Source organism: Rissa tridactyla, chromosome 8, assembly GCF_028500815.1.
Source record: "Rissa tridactyla isolate bRisTri1 chromosome 8, bRisTri1.patW.cur.20221130, whole genome shotgun sequence".
Lineage (NCBI taxonomy): Eukaryota > Metazoa > Chordata > Aves > Charadriiformes > Laridae > Rissa > Rissa tridactyla.
Genome location: NC_071473.1, coordinates 44,986,062 through 45,007,455, shown reverse-complemented (window position 1 = coordinate 45,007,455; position 21,394 = coordinate 44,986,062). Strand labels below are relative to the sequence as shown.

Here is a 21,394-nt window from a genome sequence, read left to right as displayed (position 1 = left end):
AACAGTTTTATGCAGGCATGTAATTAGAATCTAGTGCCTGTAGCTCATTAGAGGCTTTTGACTGAGTAGACGACATGATAACCAGTCCCATTGGCGTGATAATGGGTTAACCACCATTGTCTCTGAGAAATATCTTGAAAGTCCCGAGGGACCCTGTTCTCTCCTCCACATTGCATAAGTGTGAACTCCAGCAGCCTCTCTCATCTTACCCCTACAACAGGCTGCAAATTCTTGATGCAGCACATAATACCACTGCTCCATTAAACTGTGCATCAACAGAGGCTGCTGATCTGCATCACGGCCTTGGGCATGCAACGGCATCCACAGTAAATGGGACACCTGGGCAAAACGTAGGCCTTAACAGAGAGAAGGTGTCTTGGAAGTGTAAAAGATACAGCTTAGTGTACTACAGGTATTTCTAGTCCTCATAAACTCTTGGTAGCTCTGTACTTCTGCAATTTTGGCTTCCCTGGGAGAAGTTTGGGTTATGAAAGTAAGGGAAGTGGAGCAAAAATGACTGTATCCTATGAAGGTTTTGTGACGTGGACACCCAAACACAAAGTAAGCTCCTTTCCATTTCGGTGAGGCTGTCCAACACCTCTCCTCTTATAGGTCAAGTGCATTAAAATACAAGTAGTAACTACAGTGGGCAAATAGTAATTAAAACAGCAACTGACTGTACTACTGAAAGATTATAGCAGATGCCTTAGCACAGAAGACAAAGTGCAGAGATGCACTGCAGTTTGGAACAGGAAGCAAAGATTTCATACCCATTGAAACTGGGGGAGGAATTTGACCTGGCACATTCTGGTTGACTTTCATGGAAAATGGCTCCCTATCACAAAACAACCCATGGGGTTTGTTGTATCTACAAATAGTCAAGGCCTGAGTTTCACATCTCCTCTGCAAGAGAGAATTTTAGCAGCCACGTATGGTAAGGATACTGCTAGAATACTAAATCAAAATGATCCCCAAAGCTACAGCTATAATGGAGTGGCTTCTGACTAGAGGCAGACAGGCAAAACTGCACTTTCAAATCAATTATTTTTCTTTTAGTGTTTTTGGAGAATTAAAGCCCTCCATCTTCATATGGAGTTCAGTAAAACAAACAAACAAAAAAACCTTTAGATCTACCAAAGCTCTTCCTGTAACAGAGGAGAACTACAACACCCACACAAGCAATACCTTTTAGCCACCCATTTTTGTTTCATGTTCAAATGTCACAGCACCACCTGCAGGATTTGAGAGAAAGAGCACAGACACCTTACTCAGGTCAGCAGAACACCTTCCAGACATCTGGAAAGGTTTTCCCAAGAAGCTTTCAGCCAGGGAAATCTGAACAGCCATGAGCCTCTGTGGGATATCACAGGGAGGTCTGCAATGCTTCATGGTGCTCTGGCACAGCACAGGGTTTTTTCAAGAGAAAGCCTGAAAAGCTTCTTTGTGGGATTCTTCTCACGGAGGGGTTTTGGTGCTGTGATGGCAGCACTTCTGTGCAGGCATGAGCAGTGGGACACACTGAGGAGCACATTTTCGCCTGTCCTGTATGTCAGTCAGCATTCAGCTGGCTTATTGGCAAATACCACATTAGGAGCCTATTAAATTAAAATCAGAGACATTTTTAATTCCTTCACTGCAATGACTGTCACTCTTGGTGTTAGTTAATTACAAGGTTCCTCATTACACAGTGCAATTTCACACTGTAAAATGTACTTGCAGACTTATTCCTGAAAATCTATAGCTTGTTTTGGGAGATGCACAATAGTATATGGGAGCATTAGCTCCATGTTGTACAGCTTCTGCACGGCTACAGAAGAAAAATGCTGAAGCAGTGCCCTCTTCTGGAGGCAGAACCATTCAATCACATTAATACCGTACAGGACAGGCCTTCGGGGCAAAATTAGCAGTCTCAGCAACGCTATTTTCTGTCTGTAAATTTGGCGCTATGGTGTGAAATCCTAGTACTGGCCAAGTGTCTAACAGCTGACATCAGCCAGCGACTGAGCCACTGGCATTTAGGAGAATTCTAAGCCTTTTACTCACAGGCCACTTCCGATGAATAAAATGTCAGCGTGAGAGGGGTCTGGTTTCTTTTAACTGATTAATCAATGAAAGAAAAATCTCAACGCATTTATTAGCCTAGCTTAAAATTCATACTGAGTTATATCAGCATGCACCCAACTGTGTGTGCTTGCAGAAACCTTATTTTTCTATCTAGACCTATATTTTCTATGGGTATTTTTTTAAGACCAACTTGAAAGGTAATTTTACCACTCTACTGTCAAGAACGTAATGCTGATGAACGGAGAAACCAACAGTCCCCAGAGAGTATCACGATTCAGATTCCTTCCAGAAGCACATTTAAAAGTTATTACAATGAAAGGCAGAATCATGGAAAAACCCTGAGGGGCCACGACCATTTTAACTGTAAGCAGACATGTTTTTCTTTTCCCAGTCTCACAGTAAATAGATATGGAAGCGTTCCAAGAGGCTCTCTGATTGCTTTTTGCTTTGGCCGCATGTCATGTTGCTGGAACAGTTGTGGAAAACTCAGGAGGGATGCTTTTATCTGAGTCAGTGCCAGCTCTGCCGGACACAGTGACCGTGTGCATGTAACTCAGTATGTGGTGCTCATCCCTCGGTCGGTGCTCAGGCACGCAGTGACTCGGTGAATTACACAGACTAAGACGGAAGCATGCTCTGCCTCCGGATCAGCGCCAACCCCAGTGTCCCTGCTAGAGGACGCTGTGATGAAACATCCAAGCTGGAATGAAGAGGAAGGCCCAAACATGGCATGACACTACAGAGGGTGCGTGGGCTGGCAGTGCTGGCTCCAACGCCACAGTCCGGAGCTAATGACAGGCAGCTCCCCCGCCTCGTATCTCCGGGGTTCCCCTGGGCAGATGATAGCTGTGGTTTCTCCCCAACACTGCCATGTTTCTCTCTCACAAGCACAGATTAAGGCAGCTAGGAACCCAGCGTGCAAAAGCACGCCTGAGGGGAACATGGCTGAGGGACAGATTGTGAAGGCAGTGAATAAGGCGACGGCACATCTGCTGTTCAGCAGTTACCTCGGCACCAGGCACACTGAGTGAACCTAGCAGGGGACCAGCTGTAACCACAGACAAGAAATCTCCTCACAGGGCAGGCAGCGAGCCCACGGTGCGGCAGCCAGAAGTGGCTGTGGGGGTGAACAGCCTCCACAGGGCCGAGCGACCAGGCAAGCACATAGACAAAGGATCCGACAGACGTACCACAACCCGGGCAGATCCACCTCTTCCGCCCGCTGAGGGAGAAGGGCACTCGGCGCACAGGACACATCAGCATGGCCTTCTTTTAGGAAGCCCGCCGTCGCCAGCCATACTCGCCTCAGCGGGGCGAGCGCGCCCACCCGCCACGGGCCTGGGCCCCCATCGCGCATGCGCCGCGAGCGGGCAGCGCCGGGCCGAGCCGGGCGCCGGTGCGCATGCGCCAGCGCTGCCCCTCAGGGCGGCGGGCTGGGGGGGGCAAGGCAGGGGTCGCCATCTCGGCGAGCGCGATGGCGTGTGCCGCGGCGGCCAAGGGCGGCGGGGGTTCCTTCTCCGACCGGCATGCCCGCCTCCTGCTGGCCCAGATCAACCGGCTGCGGGCCGGGCAGAGCTTCTGCGACGTGCGGCTGGAGGTGGGCCCGGAGGCGTTCGCCGTGCACCGCCTGGTGCTGGCGGCCAGCAGCCCCTATTTCGCGGCGCTGTTCGCCGGCGGCATGAAGGAGTCCGGCCGGGATGTGGTGCGGATCGCGGGCGTCGAGGCGGGCACCTTCCACACGCTCCTCGACTTCATCTACACAGGTAACGACTGACGGGGGGCGGTGGGGGCGGTTGCCCCATGGCCAGGCCAGGATGGCAGTTGCCTGACAGCCGGGGCTGGGGTGGCAGTTGCCCAGCTGCTGGGCTAGCATGGCGGTTGCCCGACAGCCGGCGCCGGGGTGGTGGTTGCCTGACGGCCGGGGTGGCGGTTGCCCAATGGCTGGGGCCAGGGTGGCGGTTGACTGATGGCCAGGCCAGGATGGTGGTTGCCCGACAGCCAGGACCGAGATGGCAGTTCCCTGATGGCTGGCATGGTGGTTGGGGTGGCGGTTGCCCAACGGCTGGGGCCGGGGTGGCGGTTGCCCGACGGCTGGGGCCGGGGTGGCGGTTGCCCGATGGCCACAGCCTCAAGCGGAGCCCCGCTGTCGTGTGCCTGCCCGCAGGGGTGGTGAGCATCGGGGAGCACAACGTTCAGGAGCTGATCGTCGCTGCCGACATGCTGCAGCTCACCGAGGTGGTGGAGCTCTGCTGCGAGTTCCTGAAGGGGCAGATCGACCCACTGAACTGCATCGGCCTCTTCCAGTTCTCCGAGCAGATTGCCTGTCACGACTTGATGGAGTTCACCGAGAGCTACATCCACGCACACTTCCTGGAGGTGCAGAGCGGGGAGGAGTTCCTGGCGCTGACAAAAGAGCAGCTGATTAAGATCTTGCGGAGTGAGGACCTGAGCATCGAGGACGAGTACCAGGTTTTCATAGCAGCAATGCAATGGATTTTGAAGGACATAGGGAAAAGAAAGAAATATGTCGTAGAAGTACTGGAGCCTGTTCGATTCCCTCTGCTACCAGCACAAAAGCTACTAAAATACATAGAAAGTAAGTGAAAGAAGAGAAGAGACAGTATCAGATTTTTGGATTTGAGCAAACAATGTGTCATTCGGAGTTCCAGGATTTTGATGGACTTTTTAAAATCAATAGCATGATGTTTGAAAAGATTTACTCTATTGAAACAAATTCTACTTTTTAACAAATGAGCACAGCTTACTTTTTTATGACTTTTTCAAAAGCATGTTTTTAAAGTAGGCAATCTTGATTCGCCTGCTGTTTTGGGAGAAGCTGGTAACTCTTCTACAACTATCTGTAATTTTTCACTACACCTTTTTTCATCTGCTTTTTTCCTCAAGGTATTCCAGATTTCAGCCTTCGGGTGGCCCTGCAAACTCTGTTGAAAGAATATTGTGAAGTCTGTAAATCTCCCAAAGAGAACAAGGTCAGCAGTTTTCTGCAAGCTTCTAAAGGTCGTCCCCGGAGGAAAGCCAGGAAGTACCTTTATGCAGTAGGTTAGAATGTGGCTGTTTGAACCTTGTAAAACAAATGATAAAGTAGTATCTCATATTACAGTACTGAAGGAGATACTGTATTTAATTTTTTTTTAATCAAAAGATAAAACAATAGCAAAATATTTCATCTGGCTGAGTTACCATGTTAGCTGCTTTCTGCTTAGAATTGCACAGAGGGGCAGCATTCATATTTCATGTCATTATGACATAATATTCAGAGCCTAGATTTGCCTTTCAGAAATTATTTGCCTTGGGTGGAAATCTGCAAATCAGCGGAGGATTTGCCCATAGTTCACTGCTGGAATGGTGTATGCAAATTCACTGCACTCTGTGTTCTTCTGATGGTTGAAATTTTCCCTGTCCAGAGTATTTTGGTTCATGTGATGGGATACTTGAAATTGCAAGTTTTCGGCAAAACTGCAGCTTTGTATTGGAAGGGAATACTCTTGTTTCATCCTGCGGGAAGTAACAGATGTTGGCTGGTCTCTGAGTTTGACTAAGAACACAAATGGTAATATTTGTAGTATTGCGGTGAAGTGGTCAGCTGGGGCACGAGTTACATGACCTTCAAGGCGACCGTTCTTCCTTGTGTGCCAGAGAAGCAATGCTACTTGGAAAAGTCCCACTTCCTATAAAAAGTGGCTAATGGCTGTTACTGTAATTTTTGGTTTACATAGAGGAGTATGGGGATGAGCAGGAAGCTCTTGCTTAGCCGTGATCCCACTTACTTTCTAGGTGGTTACAACCGACTCCAAGGAGGACGCTGGAGTGACAGTAGAGCCCTCAGCTGTGTGGAGCGATTTGACACCTTCAGCCACTACTGGACCACGGTGTCCTCTCTCCACCAGGCCCGGAGTGGGCTGGGTGTGGCTGTGGTGGGAGGAATGGTCTATGCCATTGGAGGTAACCACTGAAATGTTCTTTCTTTGTCACATGGATACCAGAGGACTCATGGATGGAGATTTTTAAAATTATCCTTCCTGTAAGTGGTTCTGAGGAACCCAACAGTAGATAATGCAATTTTTAGATCTAATAAACATTGAATTGTAGTTCCTTGATTCCCCACCGTCACTGCTCTGTGAATGCCCATTTGGGCTCCTATGTTGGCCATTTTTTCTAAGCTTCTCTCCCCTCATGGTATAGCAGTTCACAGGTAAGCATATGGACATATGCAGATGTACTAAGAGGTGTTGGGTATTCTGCAGACTTTGTGTACCACCACAAATAGCATTTCTTTCCTCACTTGTAGTCTAGCAGAAGTCCACAGCGTAAAACGCAGTAGTACAGGGCAGACCACTTGTGATCTGCCTACCTGGAAAGGCTTGTTATGTGTGTTTGCACAAGGATGTGACAAGTAGCTCTACTTGCCTATCATTAAAGAATGCATATGTATACTGTTTTTGTCACCGCAGAACACATTCTTTGGTCCTGAAAACCCTGTCAGTTGTGCTGCGCAGTAAAAATTGTGTGGCACTGTGATTGTTCACCCCTTTGATGTTTTCAGTAATGCGTTAGGGAACTGTTGATGAAAACTGTTCCTAGTGATGATTCAGTTCTGGGTATAAACAAAGCTTTTGCTGCTTTGATCATTTGGCTAGCTGAAAGAAAGATCTTGTATTCAGTTTTTTTCTGTCCTGGAAGGAGTTGAAGAATGATTTTTTTATCTGCAGTGCAAAACATTGTGTTTCCCCTGACTCTCTTCTTGCTCTTATAATGCAGGTGAGGACAGTGCGATGATTTTTGACTGTACTGAATGTTATGATCCTGTTACTAAGCAGTGGACCACTGTGGCTTCCATGAACCATCCCCGTTCTGGACTCGGAGTGTGTACATGCTATGGTGCTATCTATGCTTTGGGTAAGGCTTGTTTTTTTTCTAGGTGAAGTTAGTTTTAAAGGTATTAATTCACGGAACTTGTAAATTGATTTGGTCTTAAATATTACATCTTGGTGTTGCAAATTTGCAAACTTAGGTCTTGAAAAAGTCTGTTTACATGAACATTAGCATACCAAATCTTTGTGGATTAGTTATTGTTCAGTTATAACTTACTTCCATTGTAGATTGCATGCTGGTTTCAGAATTAGTCTGTCCTGAACAGTGCACCACGTGTCTAAAAATGTGGCTAAGGCACAGGTTCATGCCATTAAATTCCCTGCTGTGTTTGCTGTTATTTGCAGGAGGTTGGGTTGGAGCAGAGATTGGCAACACAATTGAAAGATTTGATCCTGAAGAAAATAGTTGGGATGTTGTGGGAAACATGGCTATGCCCCGTTACAACTTCGGGTGTTGTGAAATGCAAGGCAAGTATTGTTAAGTTTGTATCCATAAACAGTTGCCATAGCAATTGGATTTTGAAGCTTTATTTTCAGTCATGAATTTTTATTTTTGTCTTGTACTGTGCTGTCAGTTGCACATGCTTGTGCCTTATTTATTTGTTCTTCTACTACCATATTTTTAATTTTGCAGAACTCAAAGACTGTAAAGTTCTCTCTGTCTTCTGCCTTCTGTCTCAGGAAAACAGTTTTTATGTGGCTTCTGGTATGGTTATCCAGCTAGCCTTTTAACAGTTGATTGTCCTTCCTGATACTGCTTTTATTTACCTTCCATAATTGGGTTTGTTTGTGTTTCTTTGTGACAATCTGAAGAGTTGGTATAGGTTGTTTTAAGACAGACATGTCTAAAGACTTGATCTATAAATGTGCTTATTAAGTATTTGACCCAGGCCTGGCCAGCACTTGCAGCCTTCTGAATTCTCTCCCCCGCACTTGATTAATTATTGCTTTTGTCTTGAGCCTCAAGTTACTCGTTTGGAAGTTTTATGTATGCTATTACTGGACAAATGGAGGATTTTTATCTGGTATTCTCTAAGCATCTTACTGTCAGGCTGAAATTTTTATTGTGGCAAACATTTTCTGTCTTTCAAACCTTTGTATTATGAAACTGTTTCTACAGGTTTGATTTATGTTGTTGGTGGTATCAGCAGTGAAGGAGTAGAGCTACGTTCTGTTGAAGTCTATGACCCAATATCTAAACGTTGGTCTGAGCTCCCTCCAATGGGCACCCGAAGAGCATATCTTGGTGTCGCAGCTCTCAACGATTGTATCTATGCTGTGGGAGGCTGGAATGAATCTCAGGATGCACTTGCTACTGTAGAAAGATACTCCTTTGAAGAGGTATGGCAGAGTCCCTTCCTTTCATAAACGTAGATTGCTTTGTGTAAGATGCTATAGAGGTAGCGTGCTTCCTTTCTTTAAAAAGTTGGAAATTCCATTTCCTTTTCACTACTGGCTGGTAATCTGAGTGAAATAAAGCTTCAGTGAGTGACCTCAGGGTCTGTCTGTCCTACCCAGTCTGTAGAATCTTGCTATCTGACTTAGTGGAGTGTTTACGAAGATTGTATGCATGGGAAACTGAAAGCTAACCAATACTGATGATGCATAGATATACTGTAGTTTGGTAAATACTTGTTAGGATTAAGATGGGGGGAGAGATTCCCCCTCTGCAATAAAATGATCAATAATCTGACTAGAGAAAAAAATCCCTGGAAAAAAGTAAGAGTTGCCCTTTGTTGCAAAAGTTGAGGATCTTTCTTCTGGATCAAAATGTAGTGGTGTTTCAGCATGACTAGAAAAATCACTTTGAACACTCAAACATTTGAATAAGACAAGAAATTATTCGTGACTCGTATTGATCATGTTTATATGATGCTCTTTGGAACAGCAGGTAGTGTTAAAAGCAGAACACAATCCAGCATGCCATTCTGTTTTGTATTTGGAATTGAATCTAATTTTCTTTATTTCGCACCTCAAACTCGGTACCATTCTCTATTTGGAGACAGATTGCATCTTGCAGTGACTAAAGAAAGGGAGGGTTGTTGTGTACAGACAGTATGTGATCTGTTCTTTAGTGACTACCATGATTTGGACCACTTCTGAAAGTGTGGTCATTTGTCTTGATAATCCTCGATACTGTACACATACCATATTTGAGCTCATGAAGTGTATGCGTAGTGTTCTTTGTATGTGTTTCAGTCTTTAAGCTTCAGAAGTTACTTTTATCAGAATTTTGGAGCTCATCCTAAAACTACTTGTTGACTTTTTCACCTTCTCATTAGGAAAAGTGGGTTGAAGTTGCATCGATGAAGATACCAAGAGCTGGTGTCTGTGTTGTGGCTGTGAATGGATTTCTTTATGCCTTGGGAGGCCGTGCTCCCAGCCATGATTTTGCTGCTCCGGTAACCTCTGACTCTGTTGAAGTTTATAACCCTCATATGGACAGTTGGACTGAAATTGCCAACATGATCACCAGCCGCTGCGAAGGAGGTGTAGCTATGCTGTAAAACACAAACAAGAAAACTCATTCAAGGAATGAGTAAATGTGTCTCCTAAGATTTCCGGTTCTGTTGGCCAGAAACCTCTTCTAACACAGGAGCTTCAGTAGAGGCAGTGGAGAATTAGATCAGAGGGCTTTTCCTGAGAAAAAGGAACTACTAAAACTCTCGCCCTTCAAAGTAAATTGGCTTATCCAGTGTCTGTCTCAGGAAGTATTCTGTTAAGAGTAGGAATGCCTCATGGCTGGATTAAGCTCACTGAAATAAATGGCGAATTTGCCCTGCAAAAATCTGAAGAAATCATTCCAGCACATTAGAGACATTAATCAGGTTGTTAGCTCTCAAAGGTGCACCAAGGCTAGCATCTTTAGCTGGCCTTACAATCTGGAAGGAGGCTGCTGTAGACAGCTAGCTAGGAGTTACCTGTAGGTAAGAGCAGATGGGATACTCGGTTAGCGTGAGTTGTTCTTTTCTGGTGGAAGAGAAGATAACAGATGGGGAACACTTGGTACCTCTGCTTATGACCTTGATGCATTTGAGGCTCTTTTCTGCGGCTGGACATGATGGGCATTAAATATGAATTGGATATGTACTTTCTGGCCACCCCACTACCCTGGATGGTAAGTGGCTGAGGATCTCCTGTTCTGGAAGGTTATTCTCACAGTTCTAATAATGTCATTCCATTCAGCACAGGCTTTTCTTCTCAGTGGCATCAGTGATGACAGTAGAGCTCCTTTTTGTGTAAGCTCTGATGAATTTTAAACAGAAATGCTATTAATTGGATTAGCTGTTCAGGACTGCTTTTAGTCTAAAAATGTAGGGAAAGCCTTTTGCCCTTTTGTTTTTTTTCCTTAGTTAAATATGTTTTTACCCTGTGTGACACATGCTGAGACTTGACATTGGAATACATGCTCCTCTACAAGGTACACACGTTCATCCTTGCTATATCTCATATTTTGCCTCTTACAAATTTGAGCAGATGGAGCGTTTTGTGATAGAATTAGCTGCATTCAGCATTAAAGTGATGCTATTAGTGTGTTTTGTCATAAGGGGTTTGAATTTAGCTTGGATACCCTTAGTAGAACAGTACTACTAGGAGTTTGGAGTTATTTCTAGATCCATTTAATTAACGTACTTGAAGTTGCTTTTTGCACAATGTGATTGCCTTTTCTGCATAGCTGTGGATAATTTGGATGGAGTCTGAAATAAGGCTGCTTGAACTTTGATAGACAGTGTTATTCTAGAACACAAAACCACAACTGGAATGTCACAAAACAGGAAGCCTGCTCTGTGTAGACAAGGAAGCATTCATACTGTCTAGGTCAATATTCCTGGTGTAAAATTAACAAATTAATACATGAATAAAAGCCTCCAAGGTGAATGTTGCAGGTACCTTAAGAATCTAGGTCTTACTTTGTAACACAGAGCTGGGAGATTGCCAGGCTAAAACGTGCTAGGTGGAGCATTTATTTCTCTGATCCTATAATCCTGTGTGTGCTTGTACTTCAAAAAGACTTCTTATGCGTGTAAACTAATGTGTACTGTCTTTTTCTTTTTTGCAAGTTGAAGCTTGTTTTAAACAGTTTTTCATAATAAAATGCATTTTCAGAACCATGGAATGCTCTTGAATAGCTTGCTTTCCTATTATAATAAGTTGTATCACTGCTACTTTCTTTTTTTTTTTTTACTGGAAATCCTATTTCCCAGTAGGACACTAGGGAAGATTGGTTATAAATGATGACTATTTGAAAGGTGCAAGTAACACGCTTCTGTAGTAAAATACTGATGTGTTTCTATTCTTGGAAGTCTGACCGCTGTGCCAGCTCTGTGCAGCCCTCTCTGGGATCAAACAACAGGTAATAGTTCTTAGGTTTTCTTCTTTACATCTCAGGATCCCTTGTGAACCATTTGAGAAACATTACGTTAGCTCTACTTTATTAGTTTAGGAACTAGGAGTTCACTTCTGATCCCTATCCAAAAACTTTCTGTTCAGTGGAGCTTGAGGGAGTCTGCCATTGTATGAAGTTACCTTCTCCAGTTTTTGTGGCTGATTCTATCATGTTTGAATTAAACTTTTAAGTTGATTGATTATGGTCTCTCATACTCAGCACCTCTTTCCCTGAATCAAGTCAAAGGCAGTACTTTTCTCTGGACCCTTCTTAAAAAATGCCATGTCTAATTAAGAAAGAATAAAAGAACTGTTTTCATTTACAAACTCAGTTTTACTTCCTCTATATTCAGAGAGCACTGACATACATCACTGTTTCAGACATATGATGCTATTAACGTGTAAAGGTTAACAGGTTACAAAAGTCAGAGGTTCATGTACAGAGTTGCTGTTTTCAGCATTATCATATAAGAAGATGGCTTTATCTTCAGCATAGACTTCTTAAATGTCCGTTCTTTGTAGAATGAATGGATAACAAATTTCCAGTGACAGCATGTTCTTTATTCTGTGTAGAACAACAATGAGGAATAGTGCTTTAAAAGAACTATGAGGATTATCTAAATTGGTCCTAAGATTGTGTGTGGATGTCACTTTTCAGCTTTATTCTTGCATCTTATACTGTACTTAAAGAATACTTAAGATAAAAAGCCTACAGCAAGTATGCCCACATACAATTTCATAGGTTTCTTGAGGCAGCTGAGCCTAGAAAAGAAAATCCAGGTGACTTGGATTGTATCTTCTTCCCCTGAATGATGCATTAGGAAGACAGAAGTACAAAGTCCAGTGTTTTCAATAACTGACCCATCATGGAGGGTTTGCAGGCTACATGTCCATTTGTACCTAGCCCGGATGCTCAAATAAAACCAGTTTTGAGGAAGGAGAAGACACAAACTACTTTCAATCCCATTACCTAATCCCTTAGTGCCAGCAATTGAGTCCTTGTGTCATATTATACATTCGCATCATATCATCAGTTGACGGTATTTTAATTTAGGAGTGTGACAGATCGTTATGGCTATGCTGCATGCAGCTTCCCTAACTAGGCAGCCCCAAGTCCAACCAAAACCTAGGAAGATGGCCCAGGTATCCTTTTTTCTTGAATTCAGCTTGAGTAGGAAGCTAACCTGTCTCTTGTGGCACCTTGTCAAAGTTACAGAGCTTCCCCTTCTAGCTTTCCCCGCTTCATCACAGCAGCTAGATGATGTATTTTAGGTGAGTGCTGACCTTGGCTTGCCACCGCAAACAAACCTTGCCTTTCCTTTCTTCCTTGACTTGCACATAAGCACAGAGCACTTTCAGCACCTTCTCAGCTGAAGTAAGACACAGATTTGTTCCATAACACAGGAATTGAACGTGTACTTTTCCATATTTTCCTGCTGCTTCTTTAAACATTAAACTAGAATTGCTTTTACCTTCTTACTGTTTATGACTACGCAGTTGTTCTCTTCACCACAGAAGATTATCATGCGTTATAGTTAAAACAGATACTTTAATAATACAGCATAGAGCAATTCATACCCATGCCATTTGAATCTCCATTTTAAATTCATATGACGGTAATACCTCATTCAAGAATCATGCTTTCTTCTATGGACTTAGAAGTGATTGCTATTTACAGTCCTTCTCTCCTGAAGTAGCTAACTTGTTTGCTTTGAGAATGAGCATCTTCATCACTGCCATCTTACGATTTCTAAGCACAAGTAAGTCTTTATTTCCCCTGTAACTCAATACAAATACCTTATTGGCAGATTAACAGCTTTTTCCTATTGATGTATTATTTTATGTTCTGACACTTATTTCTGCCATCACTTAGCTGATTCTCCAAAAGAGTCTTCAACGCTGCAGTAGCTAATAGTGATAATACCATCACTAGCGTTCCCACTACCCTCAGTACTTTAAACCACCGAGGATACGTAGGAAGAAGGGAAACATCATAATGTAGTGCTACCCCTAGGGCCATTACCAGCATTATTGCACCATGAGTGATATCTTTAAAAAGCAAGGCTTGCCAGGCAAGTAGAGGAGGAATTGTACTGTTGGCCAGGTTCAGCCAGTCTGGCTTGGCTGGGCTGTTTTCCGGGAGGGCAAACCCCCACCTCATTCCTCCTAGGAAAGAGACTGTTACGGCACCGTACGTAATCTGAGCAAATGCCAGCTCTGGGTAGTAGGTCCCTTGGACGGCCATTGACAGTGGCACAGAGGCAAATGGAATTAGCCCTGCAAGGCTTAAGTAAAGGGCTGGCTTTGGAGAATCCTTTAGCGATTTCATGCTTCGTTGCAATATGCCTGGGTCTTTGGTCTCAGATTCTTTGGGGGTTTTCTTTTTGAGGAAGGGCAGAGAGGTGTGAAAAGGCTGGAGCTTGGTTGCATATACTGATGCTGGGTTGAGGCTTGGAGATCTTGAGAGATGACATGCATCTCTCTGCAGACAGAGGCCGACGGAAGACCAAGTTGTCTTATTCTTTCCATGCAGTAGTAGTCTGGGGCTGGTAGATTTCTGGAGCTGCAAGTATAAAACTTGTTCTGAACACCTTACAATGTAGGCTTATGAATCTACAGTTACCTAAACTACTTAAGAAATATTGTACCAAGTAGTTTTCCAGGTCAGATCACATCCCAGCTGCCCTTCTTCCTCTCTTTTCAGGTGTTTTTAACTTAACTGATCAAGCTAACTGATACAGCTTTCACAAGCGAGCTGATGAAGGGCAGCTAGGCTCTTCATAGTGAGTAAATAAACCTTACTCACTACAAAAGGTCTGTGTATCCACACATGCATAAGTTAAGATATATTGGTCCTTTTCAGAGTAGAATATAAAATGATAAGTAGGACAAGGTAACTTAAGAAACCAGCTATCATCCCCTCACTAGTCTACCAAAAAGAGGAAAAAAGACCTTTGTACAACAACATTTGATTTTATAAAAGAACTGTCTTAGCTTTGGCTAAAAGCTGCTGTAGAAACTAAGACTTCTCTCAGAAAAGCTGAGTGATAAATGTGGCTACTCCAACTTGTAAGTCACCTTTTTCTCCAACGCTCCAGTCATACCTTTTGCTATTTTACTTTTAAAGAAAAATAGACAGTAAAAAGGCTTCAGGAACTTACTTTGAAAGGCATGTGGAAGCAGCATCGTTGTAAGAGAGGAAACATATTTGCTTTATCAAGGCCCTAAAACAGAAAAATTCAGAAAGTCTGAAACTGATGAATAGCTGAGTTTATCTTACGTCCAAAGTTAAGTCACAGCCCAGACTTGTTTACCAGATGTCAGATGCTTCTAGATGGATATTTAAAGATAAATATTATATGCATTCAATCCTTATTTACCCATTACAGGATATTTTGTTTCTGGTAGCTCTAAGAACTTAAGTTCTAAAGTTGTAATAACTGTTACAAGAGCAATTACTAGTTAAAGAACCGAGTATCAGGAAACATGGTTATGGATCAGGCTCCCAGATTATGGATCGTCTCCTTTTCACGGGATAAATGGCTGCACGCAGATTAAAGACAACCGATTCCTTGTGGAAAAAAACGATTCTTAACCAAAAAGGAGCGGGAACTTCCTCACACCCCAGGCCGCGGCTCAGCTGCCCGCGGCGGGGACAAAACTGAGCGGGACGGGCGAGCAGCTCGCCGGAGGACTTCGCTCGCCGGTTCAAGGTCCCGCTGCTCCGGCGAAGGGGGGCGGCTCCGTGCGGCCCAAGCCCCGGCACGGCGGCAGCGGCGGTCACCCGGGGATGGCACAGAGGGGCCGTGCTGCTAACCGGGGAAGCGGGGCTGGGTCCGCACCGCGGCACTACTCACCGGCTCGGACCCGCGGCCTCCTCGCTGAGGCGGCTTCCGGTGCCCCGGGAAGCGCTCCGGCCGTGCGGGTCCGGGCGGGAACAGGTTCCCCGGTGCACCGGGGACAAGCCTCGCTCGCTCCCAGACCGAGGGCTGCGGCCACTAGGGCCGCTCCTGCTTTCTCGGTTCCGGGGATCTCCACAGCGGGCGAGCCTCGCTCAGGCAGAAAGGAGCGGCAGGCGGGCGGCGGGACTACAAATCCCAGCATGCCCCGCGGCGCCGAGCCCGGCCGATCGGCGCGGCTGGCGGGCGCATGGCCTTCTGGGACGCGTAGTCTGCGGTGGCGCTCGGCAGGTGACGAGGACGGCGCTCTGATGGGGGGGGAGCGCTCCGCGTGGCCGCCGGGGAAGCCAGGTGGGCGTGTCCCTTCCGCCTCCTCGGCCCCGCCCCGTGCGCGCACAGGCCCCGCCCCCTCCGGCCCCCGGCCGGGCAGGGCCGGGCAGCCATTTTGGGCAGAGCTTTGTTATGGTTCTGGGGCCGCAGGAGGCAGCGAGAGGGGCCTGGCCGGTGAGTGCGGCTCCCACACCCCTCCTCCCGGCGCCCCGCCGCGCCTTCCCCCGCCGTCCGCCGCCCCGCGAACCGGCCCGCCGCCCCCCCACACCCTGCCGGCTCTGCGGGCCTCCGAGCGGCCCAGGATCGGCCTCCCGCCAGGCCGGGGACCCCGTTGGCGGCGGCGGCGGGGGGCGGTGCGGCAACCGGGGGGGGGGGGCTCCCTCCGCCCGCCGCCACCTCCCGCCCCTCCGCCGCGGCGGGCCCGGGAGGAACCCGCTGCCGAAGGCGGTAGCGCGGGGCTCCCGGCGGGGCAGGGCCGCCGGGCCGGGCCAGGGGAGGGCGGTCGGGGCCGAGGCTCCTCGTTTATTGTTTCCTGCTTCACCGGAAAGTTCCCGGCGCTGACGCTACCTGGGCGCTGCCGCGGCCACTCCGGCTCTCGCCCGGAGTTTTAGCCTTGTCCTGTCATCAAGCGGGGCCGGCCGGGTGCGGGGCGGAGGGGGGGGAGGTGGCGGGGAAGGACGGGCCGGAACGCCGCGTTCCGCCGGGGTGAAGTCCCGCGGGGGGGGCGGGGGGACGGTGGCGGGCCACGGGTGACTCCGCCGCCGTCTAGTTGTGTTTGCGAGCTGGAAACGAAACCGGGCGAGGGCCCGGGCCGTTTCCCTTGGCCTCTGCGGGATTTACGGCCGCTCTTTCCGGCAGCCCCCGGCGGGAGGGGGCGGCGGGGCCGACGCCGAGCAGTGACACGTGTGCCACGGGCAGCCCCGGCCTCGGCGAGGGCGGGGGGGGGGGAATGGAGACGGGGAGGACCGGGGCAAACGGAGGCTTTGGAAACTCGTCAGGTGCCGCTCGTTATCTGCTTACAGAAAACAGCGCCTGGCCTGAGCGTGAGGTGGCTTTTTTTTTTTTTTTTTTTTTTAATCGTCGTGAAAGTTATTTCTGTGCGTCCGGTGTGTTTTATGCCCGGTTTTGGCCTAAGGTGTGGCGTGGTTTAACTTAAACGGCTGTAGCTGGGCTTGATCAAAACAGCTGTGTTCACACCTAGCATTTCAAAGTTGTATTTAAAGCTTTGAATTGAATTTGGTTTAGTAATGAGCCGTTTTGGAATGATTTTAGAGCAGTTAGTGGGTGTCTGTACAAGTTGCGACTTTTTAAACAGCTGTAGAGGAGCAGTCGCTATTTAAATCCTTGTAAGTAATGGTAGAATCGTTTAAGAGCGTTGCTTAAAAATCTTTTTATATTAACATGACCAGGTAAGGCAGCCTCCCTTTCCCCGCCCCCGAGGTCTGAGTGACACAGGTGTTAGTAATGTTGATAATACTCTGAAACTGCAAGTGACTGAGCAAAGTGTGGGAACAGCAGAAGTATGGAGATGAGGAAACAGCTGAGATACTTGAAGAGCCGTCAAAGCTGAGTTTACTGTAGAGTTGACATTGCCTTTATAAAAATGTTAGGTAGTTATGAAAAAAGTTCATGCAAACGTTACTTCATGAATGAATATGGCTGGTATTTCAGTGAAAGGTTCCCCGTGCTCATCCATTTGGAGACCGGTATTTCAAACTTCCAGTCTCTGGTTCAGGAAGGAAACAGGTGTAGGGCAGTGGTAGGAAGAAATAAAATCACCAGGTTTAAGAGGAGCAGTTTTTCCTTGCGTTCTTTCTGATTGTTTCTAGAGAAAAGTACCTTAAGAAAAACTTCTTGAAGTTTTATATTTAGAACAGAAAAGCTTCAGGTGATACCTCCCTCTTTTTTTTTTTCCTTTTTTTTCTTTTTTTTTTTTTTTACAGCTGTTTGTAGGGAAGTGCAGCCTCTGCATTTTATATTCATCTGGTTTGTAGTCTTAATCCTATATGACACAGAAGTTTCCATTGCAGATATTATACTAGGACTTAAAGCGAAAATATGCAGGGAACAGATGGTATTTTTAAAAAACAAGTCCTGTTTTTTCTGCAGATGTCTCAGAAATAAGAGGAGCAGAATGCAGATGTGATATATATCAAATCAAGTAGAAGTACACACTTTCTGAATTGTTAGGAAAAATACTTTGCTTTGAGAACATTTTGCAGGGTATGGTCACCTTGTCTCACAGATGTGACTGCTTTGTACATGGTGTTACTGACTCTTGAAATTCCTGTTTTAAATTAGGAAATGAAGTCACTACAGAAATATAACCTTGACTAGCATTTTCACGAAATGTAAAAAATATTCCAAGAGCTGTGAGATACTTATTTTTAACACAGAAAAATACTGTGGTTGGATCTGTGAATTTCTTTAGTGTGGGGTGTCAGATAATGTAGTTCTTGTCTTTACTAAGTGAACAAGAACTATTGGCTCAGGAGTCAAATTTGCCTTTTTTTTTAGTTTAATTTCAGTGTTACAAGATGTTTGAAGTTAGTTGTGTAGCTGCTGAATTGACTTAGTTGTGAAGTGTACTTCAGAGCATGCTTTATTCGTTTGTCTGTCGGAGCAGATTGGAAAAGGGCTGACTGTGTTCAGTAGAGCTAAAACATAAAGCACCTCTCTTCAGTAAAGTGCTGGCTGCTCTTGCATGGATACAGCTTTTGCTTATGGCTTTGTAAAAACACAACCATGGGATGACTGTTGCTATAACTTATACAGGGAAAGGTCATAGTTACTGAATTTTGCAGTTGGTGAGATAGTGTGTATACTAGGAAGTTTTTTTGGAATTTTTAGGTTTTATGTTCATTTATTTGTAGAGGCAGGAGTGGTTTAGATTTTGCTCTGCTAACACAGCAATGTAAGTAGACATTTTACTGTCACTTACATAGTGACCAGGATAAATCGTATGTGGCTTTTGTTTCAGTAAGAGTAATTGAAGTGCATGTTCTCTTTACTTGTCAGATTTGATGAAAAGCAGTGAAGTTGGCAGAAACTTGGTCCTGCTTAGAATACTTCATGAATGCCAGGATGTTGTTTAACTTGTGTTCTGTAAGTTAATATGTCCCTGTGAAAATGTGCCAAACTTTAATGAGTTACTGTATGGTCAGAAGATAAATTTACATTTTGGGGAGTGGATTTAGGTAGAGATTGATAGTGGCTAAGTATCCACCGCCCCATACGTGTGTGTGCAAACACTGTGCAGACCTGAAAATTCTGGGTTAGACGAGGCCAGTAGTATGACAGTGAGCGGGAAGGGAAGCATATTGGGTAAATTAATCATACATATTAGTGATCGGGCTGTATCACTCCAGACTGGAATTTCTTGATTAAAGCGTGCTTAACTATCTCGGTTCCTGCCTACTCAAGCTGACCTTCAAAAGTGTCAGAAGAAGAATTTTAACACTTTACGCTTCTTAGACCTTTCTGTCATTAAACAGTGTAAAGACTTTGCAAAGCATTGGTGTATGCAGTTCCATAAAACAACTAATCTGAAATAGTTGCACTTCCAAGGTCTGGCTTAATAAAAATCCTTTGAACCAATGCATCCAAACATAACTCATGTTTTCTGCAGTAAATGATACTCAGAAACAAATATTCTGCAGTTTATGACCTTGTGCCTCAGGGACTGTTGTACACTAGAGGGTTCACCAGGAGCTACTGAAGTTCTAGGTTTTACAGTCATTCTAGCAAAAATGCCAATGTCTCTTTTTCCTTTTTTTTTTTTTTTTCTCCTTGACTCTTGTGATTGCTTCCAGTTCAGTGTTTTCATAGCTTACCCTCCACCCTGGAAGGAGCATTATAGCTTCATGGTGTGAGGTTGGTGGGTCTTAATAAGCAAAGGTGCACGTGTAAATAATGTCCAAATGCATGTCTTTGGCTTCAGGAATCCCCTTTTTCCAATACAGGAAGAAATGAAGAATTTTAAATTAATTTCCCTTGGAGCAGTTTTATTTTCAGCATCTGTTCTAGGTTCAGGTAGATACTAAGTGTCAGGGTGGGTAGTGGTATGGCCAGGAATGACTGGCAGCAGAGACAGAGGTTTAGTGTGGTGGTGATTGCTTGCTTGGACATCTGTGTGACCCTCATAGCATAGTTGCAACATACAGAGCATGTGGCAATGATCGTCACTCTCTTGGAATTTTGTCATCTTCAGTTTGTGATGAACAGTTAACTTGTAAATAAAGGACTGAGTCTGCCATGGAGGTGTATAGTATTATTCTGGGCATAGAAATTAATGGTATTCACAAAGTTGCTGGTGAATTTGCATGGTAGAGATTACAACAGGTCTCCAGCTTTTCAGCAGAAAGGAGTGCTTTGCCATTGTGTTCCAATGCGTCATCCATCATCAAGGGATTAATCAGGATTCACGTGAGGTGGTCTGAAAAGACCTTTGATGCTAATCTTTAAAAAAACTCAGCAAGGGAACTCTCTAACCCTGAAAATGTTGAATGCGTTACAATCTTGACTGTTAGTTTGGGAAAACTGTCTTTCCTCTTCTTTGAACTCTAGTTAAGGAAAAGAAACAGGTTAATGACGACTTTTAATGTCTTCAGGTTGACCGGGCCTTATGGAATGTATCCTACAGTATTTAGGGAACTGAGAACCTGTGGGGGTGGGAAAAATTCCGGAATACTGAAAAGTGTTGAGGAGCACTTCCCCCCTCATCTAGAAAAATAAAAGATTTGGGTATGTTAAAGGGAAGAGTCATCACATCGGGGATTCTGTCCTGGGTCACATACTGTTTGGTGGTTTCACCTTTCTATGTTGAAATAGTATTCTTACTAAACACACAGATGACATGATCTTGACAATTTCAAGAAATTGTCTGAAATCGATAGCATTGATTTCAGCCATTTTGGTGTAGATAGGTTCAAATTACCATGTTTAGGAATACTACCTTATGCAGACAAGTAACAGCTGGCTAGGCAGCAGTTCTGTGGGAGAGCATCTAGGGGTTGTAGTGGTTCCTAAATTATCGTGAATCAGCAGCATCACTGTCATGAAAATTCACTTGTCATACTGGAACATATAAAAGAGCATTGTAAAGAAGGTAGTGAAGCAGTTTTTCCATTCTGCTGAGGAGTGGTAGGTCTTCAGCTAAAAGTATTCAGTTCGGTTTGTGATACTGTCTTACTCTGGGAAAGTTATGGCTGGGTAATAAGATCTGTAAAGAAGATAACAAAGTTTGTAAGAGAACCCTTGAGTGAGGATTGGGGAGCAGGGGGGAGGATTGTTTAATTCTAAAATGGTTTTATACAGCTTGTGTTTCATCAGACATCAGCAGGTGATCTATAAAGCAGCTTAAAAAAGTTACCTGCAGGTATAACTGGGAGCCGGCTCTGACATCCTGTCACTGCCTGCAAGCTGTCGTGCTTGGTAGGTGGGTCACATCAGTTTTTTTCATCATCAGTGCTTTGAACTTAAAAGCTTGTAGCTTCAACAGTAAAATTGGAGTGGTTGGGGCGGGTGGTTGTTTTTTAAAACATGACTGTATTTGATCCCAGAATGTGTTATTACATCCTTTTTCTGCTGCCAAACAGTACTGGGGTGCAGGGTGGTCTGCGGGACTTCTCCCCCTCACTCCCTCACTGCCACCCCCCACCCCCCCAAAAAAAACCCACCACCTGCTAAGGTTGCCTTTCAGTCAGGTAATACTGAAATACTGGTCTGGAGAAAAGATGTCTTAAAAGGTATCTGTGAAGAGAGGTTAGTCAGCTTACCATATCCATCATGAATAAAACAAGTAGTTATGGGTTGAAATTGCAG

General features: G+C 45.2%; 4 protein-coding genes across 9 annotated transcripts in view; 2 read left to right on the top strand and 2 right to left on the bottom strand.

Annotated features, from left to right (window-relative positions):
• Positions 1 to 3,393, bottom strand: part of MAST2 (microtubule associated serine/threonine kinase 2) — a 226,634-nt gene extending 223,241 nt beyond the window's left edge. For both annotated transcript variants that reach the window (XM_054210749.1, XM_054210738.1), the window contains exon 1: positions 3,255 to 3,393. The gene's annotated coding sequence lies outside the window, so the exon portion shown is untranslated. The remainder of the gene's footprint in view (positions 1 to 3,254) is intronic.
• A 76-nt stretch (positions 3,394 to 3,469) lies between these two features.
• Positions 3,470 to 11,065, top strand: IPP (intracisternal A particle-promoted polypeptide). Its single transcript, XM_054210756.1, has 8 exons — positions 3,470 to 3,827; positions 4,229 to 4,660; positions 4,969 to 5,124; positions 5,860 to 6,027; positions 6,844 to 6,981; positions 7,302 to 7,424; positions 8,077 to 8,297; positions 9,239 to 11,065. The coding sequence occupies exons 1-8, from the start codon at positions 3,539 to 3,541 to the stop codon at positions 9,461 to 9,463; spliced, it is 1,752 nt and encodes a 583-aa protein (XP_054066731.1). The 5' UTR covers positions 3,470 to 3,538; the 3' UTR covers positions 9,464 to 11,065.
• Positions 11,066 to 11,655: 590 nt separating this feature from the next.
• On the bottom strand, positions 11,656 to 15,439 carry TMEM69 (transmembrane protein 69). 3 transcript variants are annotated; one of them, XM_054210772.1, is made up of 3 exons: positions 15,200 to 15,439; positions 14,504 to 14,566; positions 11,656 to 13,905 (listed from the first exon to the last, which is right to left on the bottom strand). In XM_054210772.1, the coding sequence occupies exons 2-3, from the start codon at positions 14,546 to 14,548 to the stop codon at positions 13,177 to 13,179; spliced, it is 774 nt and encodes a 257-aa protein (XP_054066747.1). In that variant the 5' UTR covers positions 14,549 to 14,566; positions 15,200 to 15,439; the 3' UTR covers positions 11,656 to 13,176. The 3 variants fall into 3 exon arrangements, with proteins under 3 accessions (XP_054066747.1, XP_054066749.1, XP_054066748.1); XM_054210774.1 differs by lacking the exon at positions 15,200 to 15,439 and adding an exon at positions 14,966 to 15,190; XM_054210773.1 differs by lacking the exon at positions 15,200 to 15,439 and adding an exon at positions 14,969 to 15,189 and having other exon boundaries at positions 14,504 to 14,567.
• A 178-nt stretch (positions 15,440 to 15,617) lies between these two features.
• The window catches only part of GPBP1L1 (GC-rich promoter binding protein 1 like 1), a 34,349-nt gene continuing 28,572 nt past the window's right edge, over positions 15,618 to 21,394 (top strand). For 2 of the 3 annotated variants that reach the window (XM_054210759.1, XM_054210760.1), the window contains exon 1: positions 15,636 to 15,745. The gene's annotated coding sequence lies outside the window, so the exon portion shown is untranslated. Of the gene's footprint in view, positions 15,746 to 21,394 lie in introns of all 3 variants that reach the window. The other variant, XM_054210758.1, reaches the window with a different exon arrangement.

Bases quoted from the DNA above. Each gene is read 5' to 3' on its own strand.
- TMEM69 (XM_054210772.1), bottom strand. From the start codon at position 14,548: ATGTTTCCTCTCTTACAACGATGCTGCTTCCACATGCCTTTCAAA. The intron at 13,906-14,503 runs GTAAGTTCCTGA...TTATACTTGCAG, and splicing joins GCTTCCACATGCCTTTCAAA to CTCCAGAAATCTACCAGCCC.
- IPP (XM_054210756.1), top strand. From the start codon at position 3,539: ATGGCGTGTGCCGCGGCGGCCAAGGGCGGCGGGGGTTCCTTCTCCGAC. The intron at 4,661-4,968 runs GTAAGTGAAAGA...TTTTTCCTCAAG, and splicing joins GCTACTAAAATACATAGAAA to GTATTCCAGATTTCAGCCTT. The intron at 6,982-7,301 runs GTAAGGCTTGTT...TGTTATTTGCAG, and splicing joins TGGTGCTATCTATGCTTTGG to GAGGTTGGGTTGGAGCAGAG.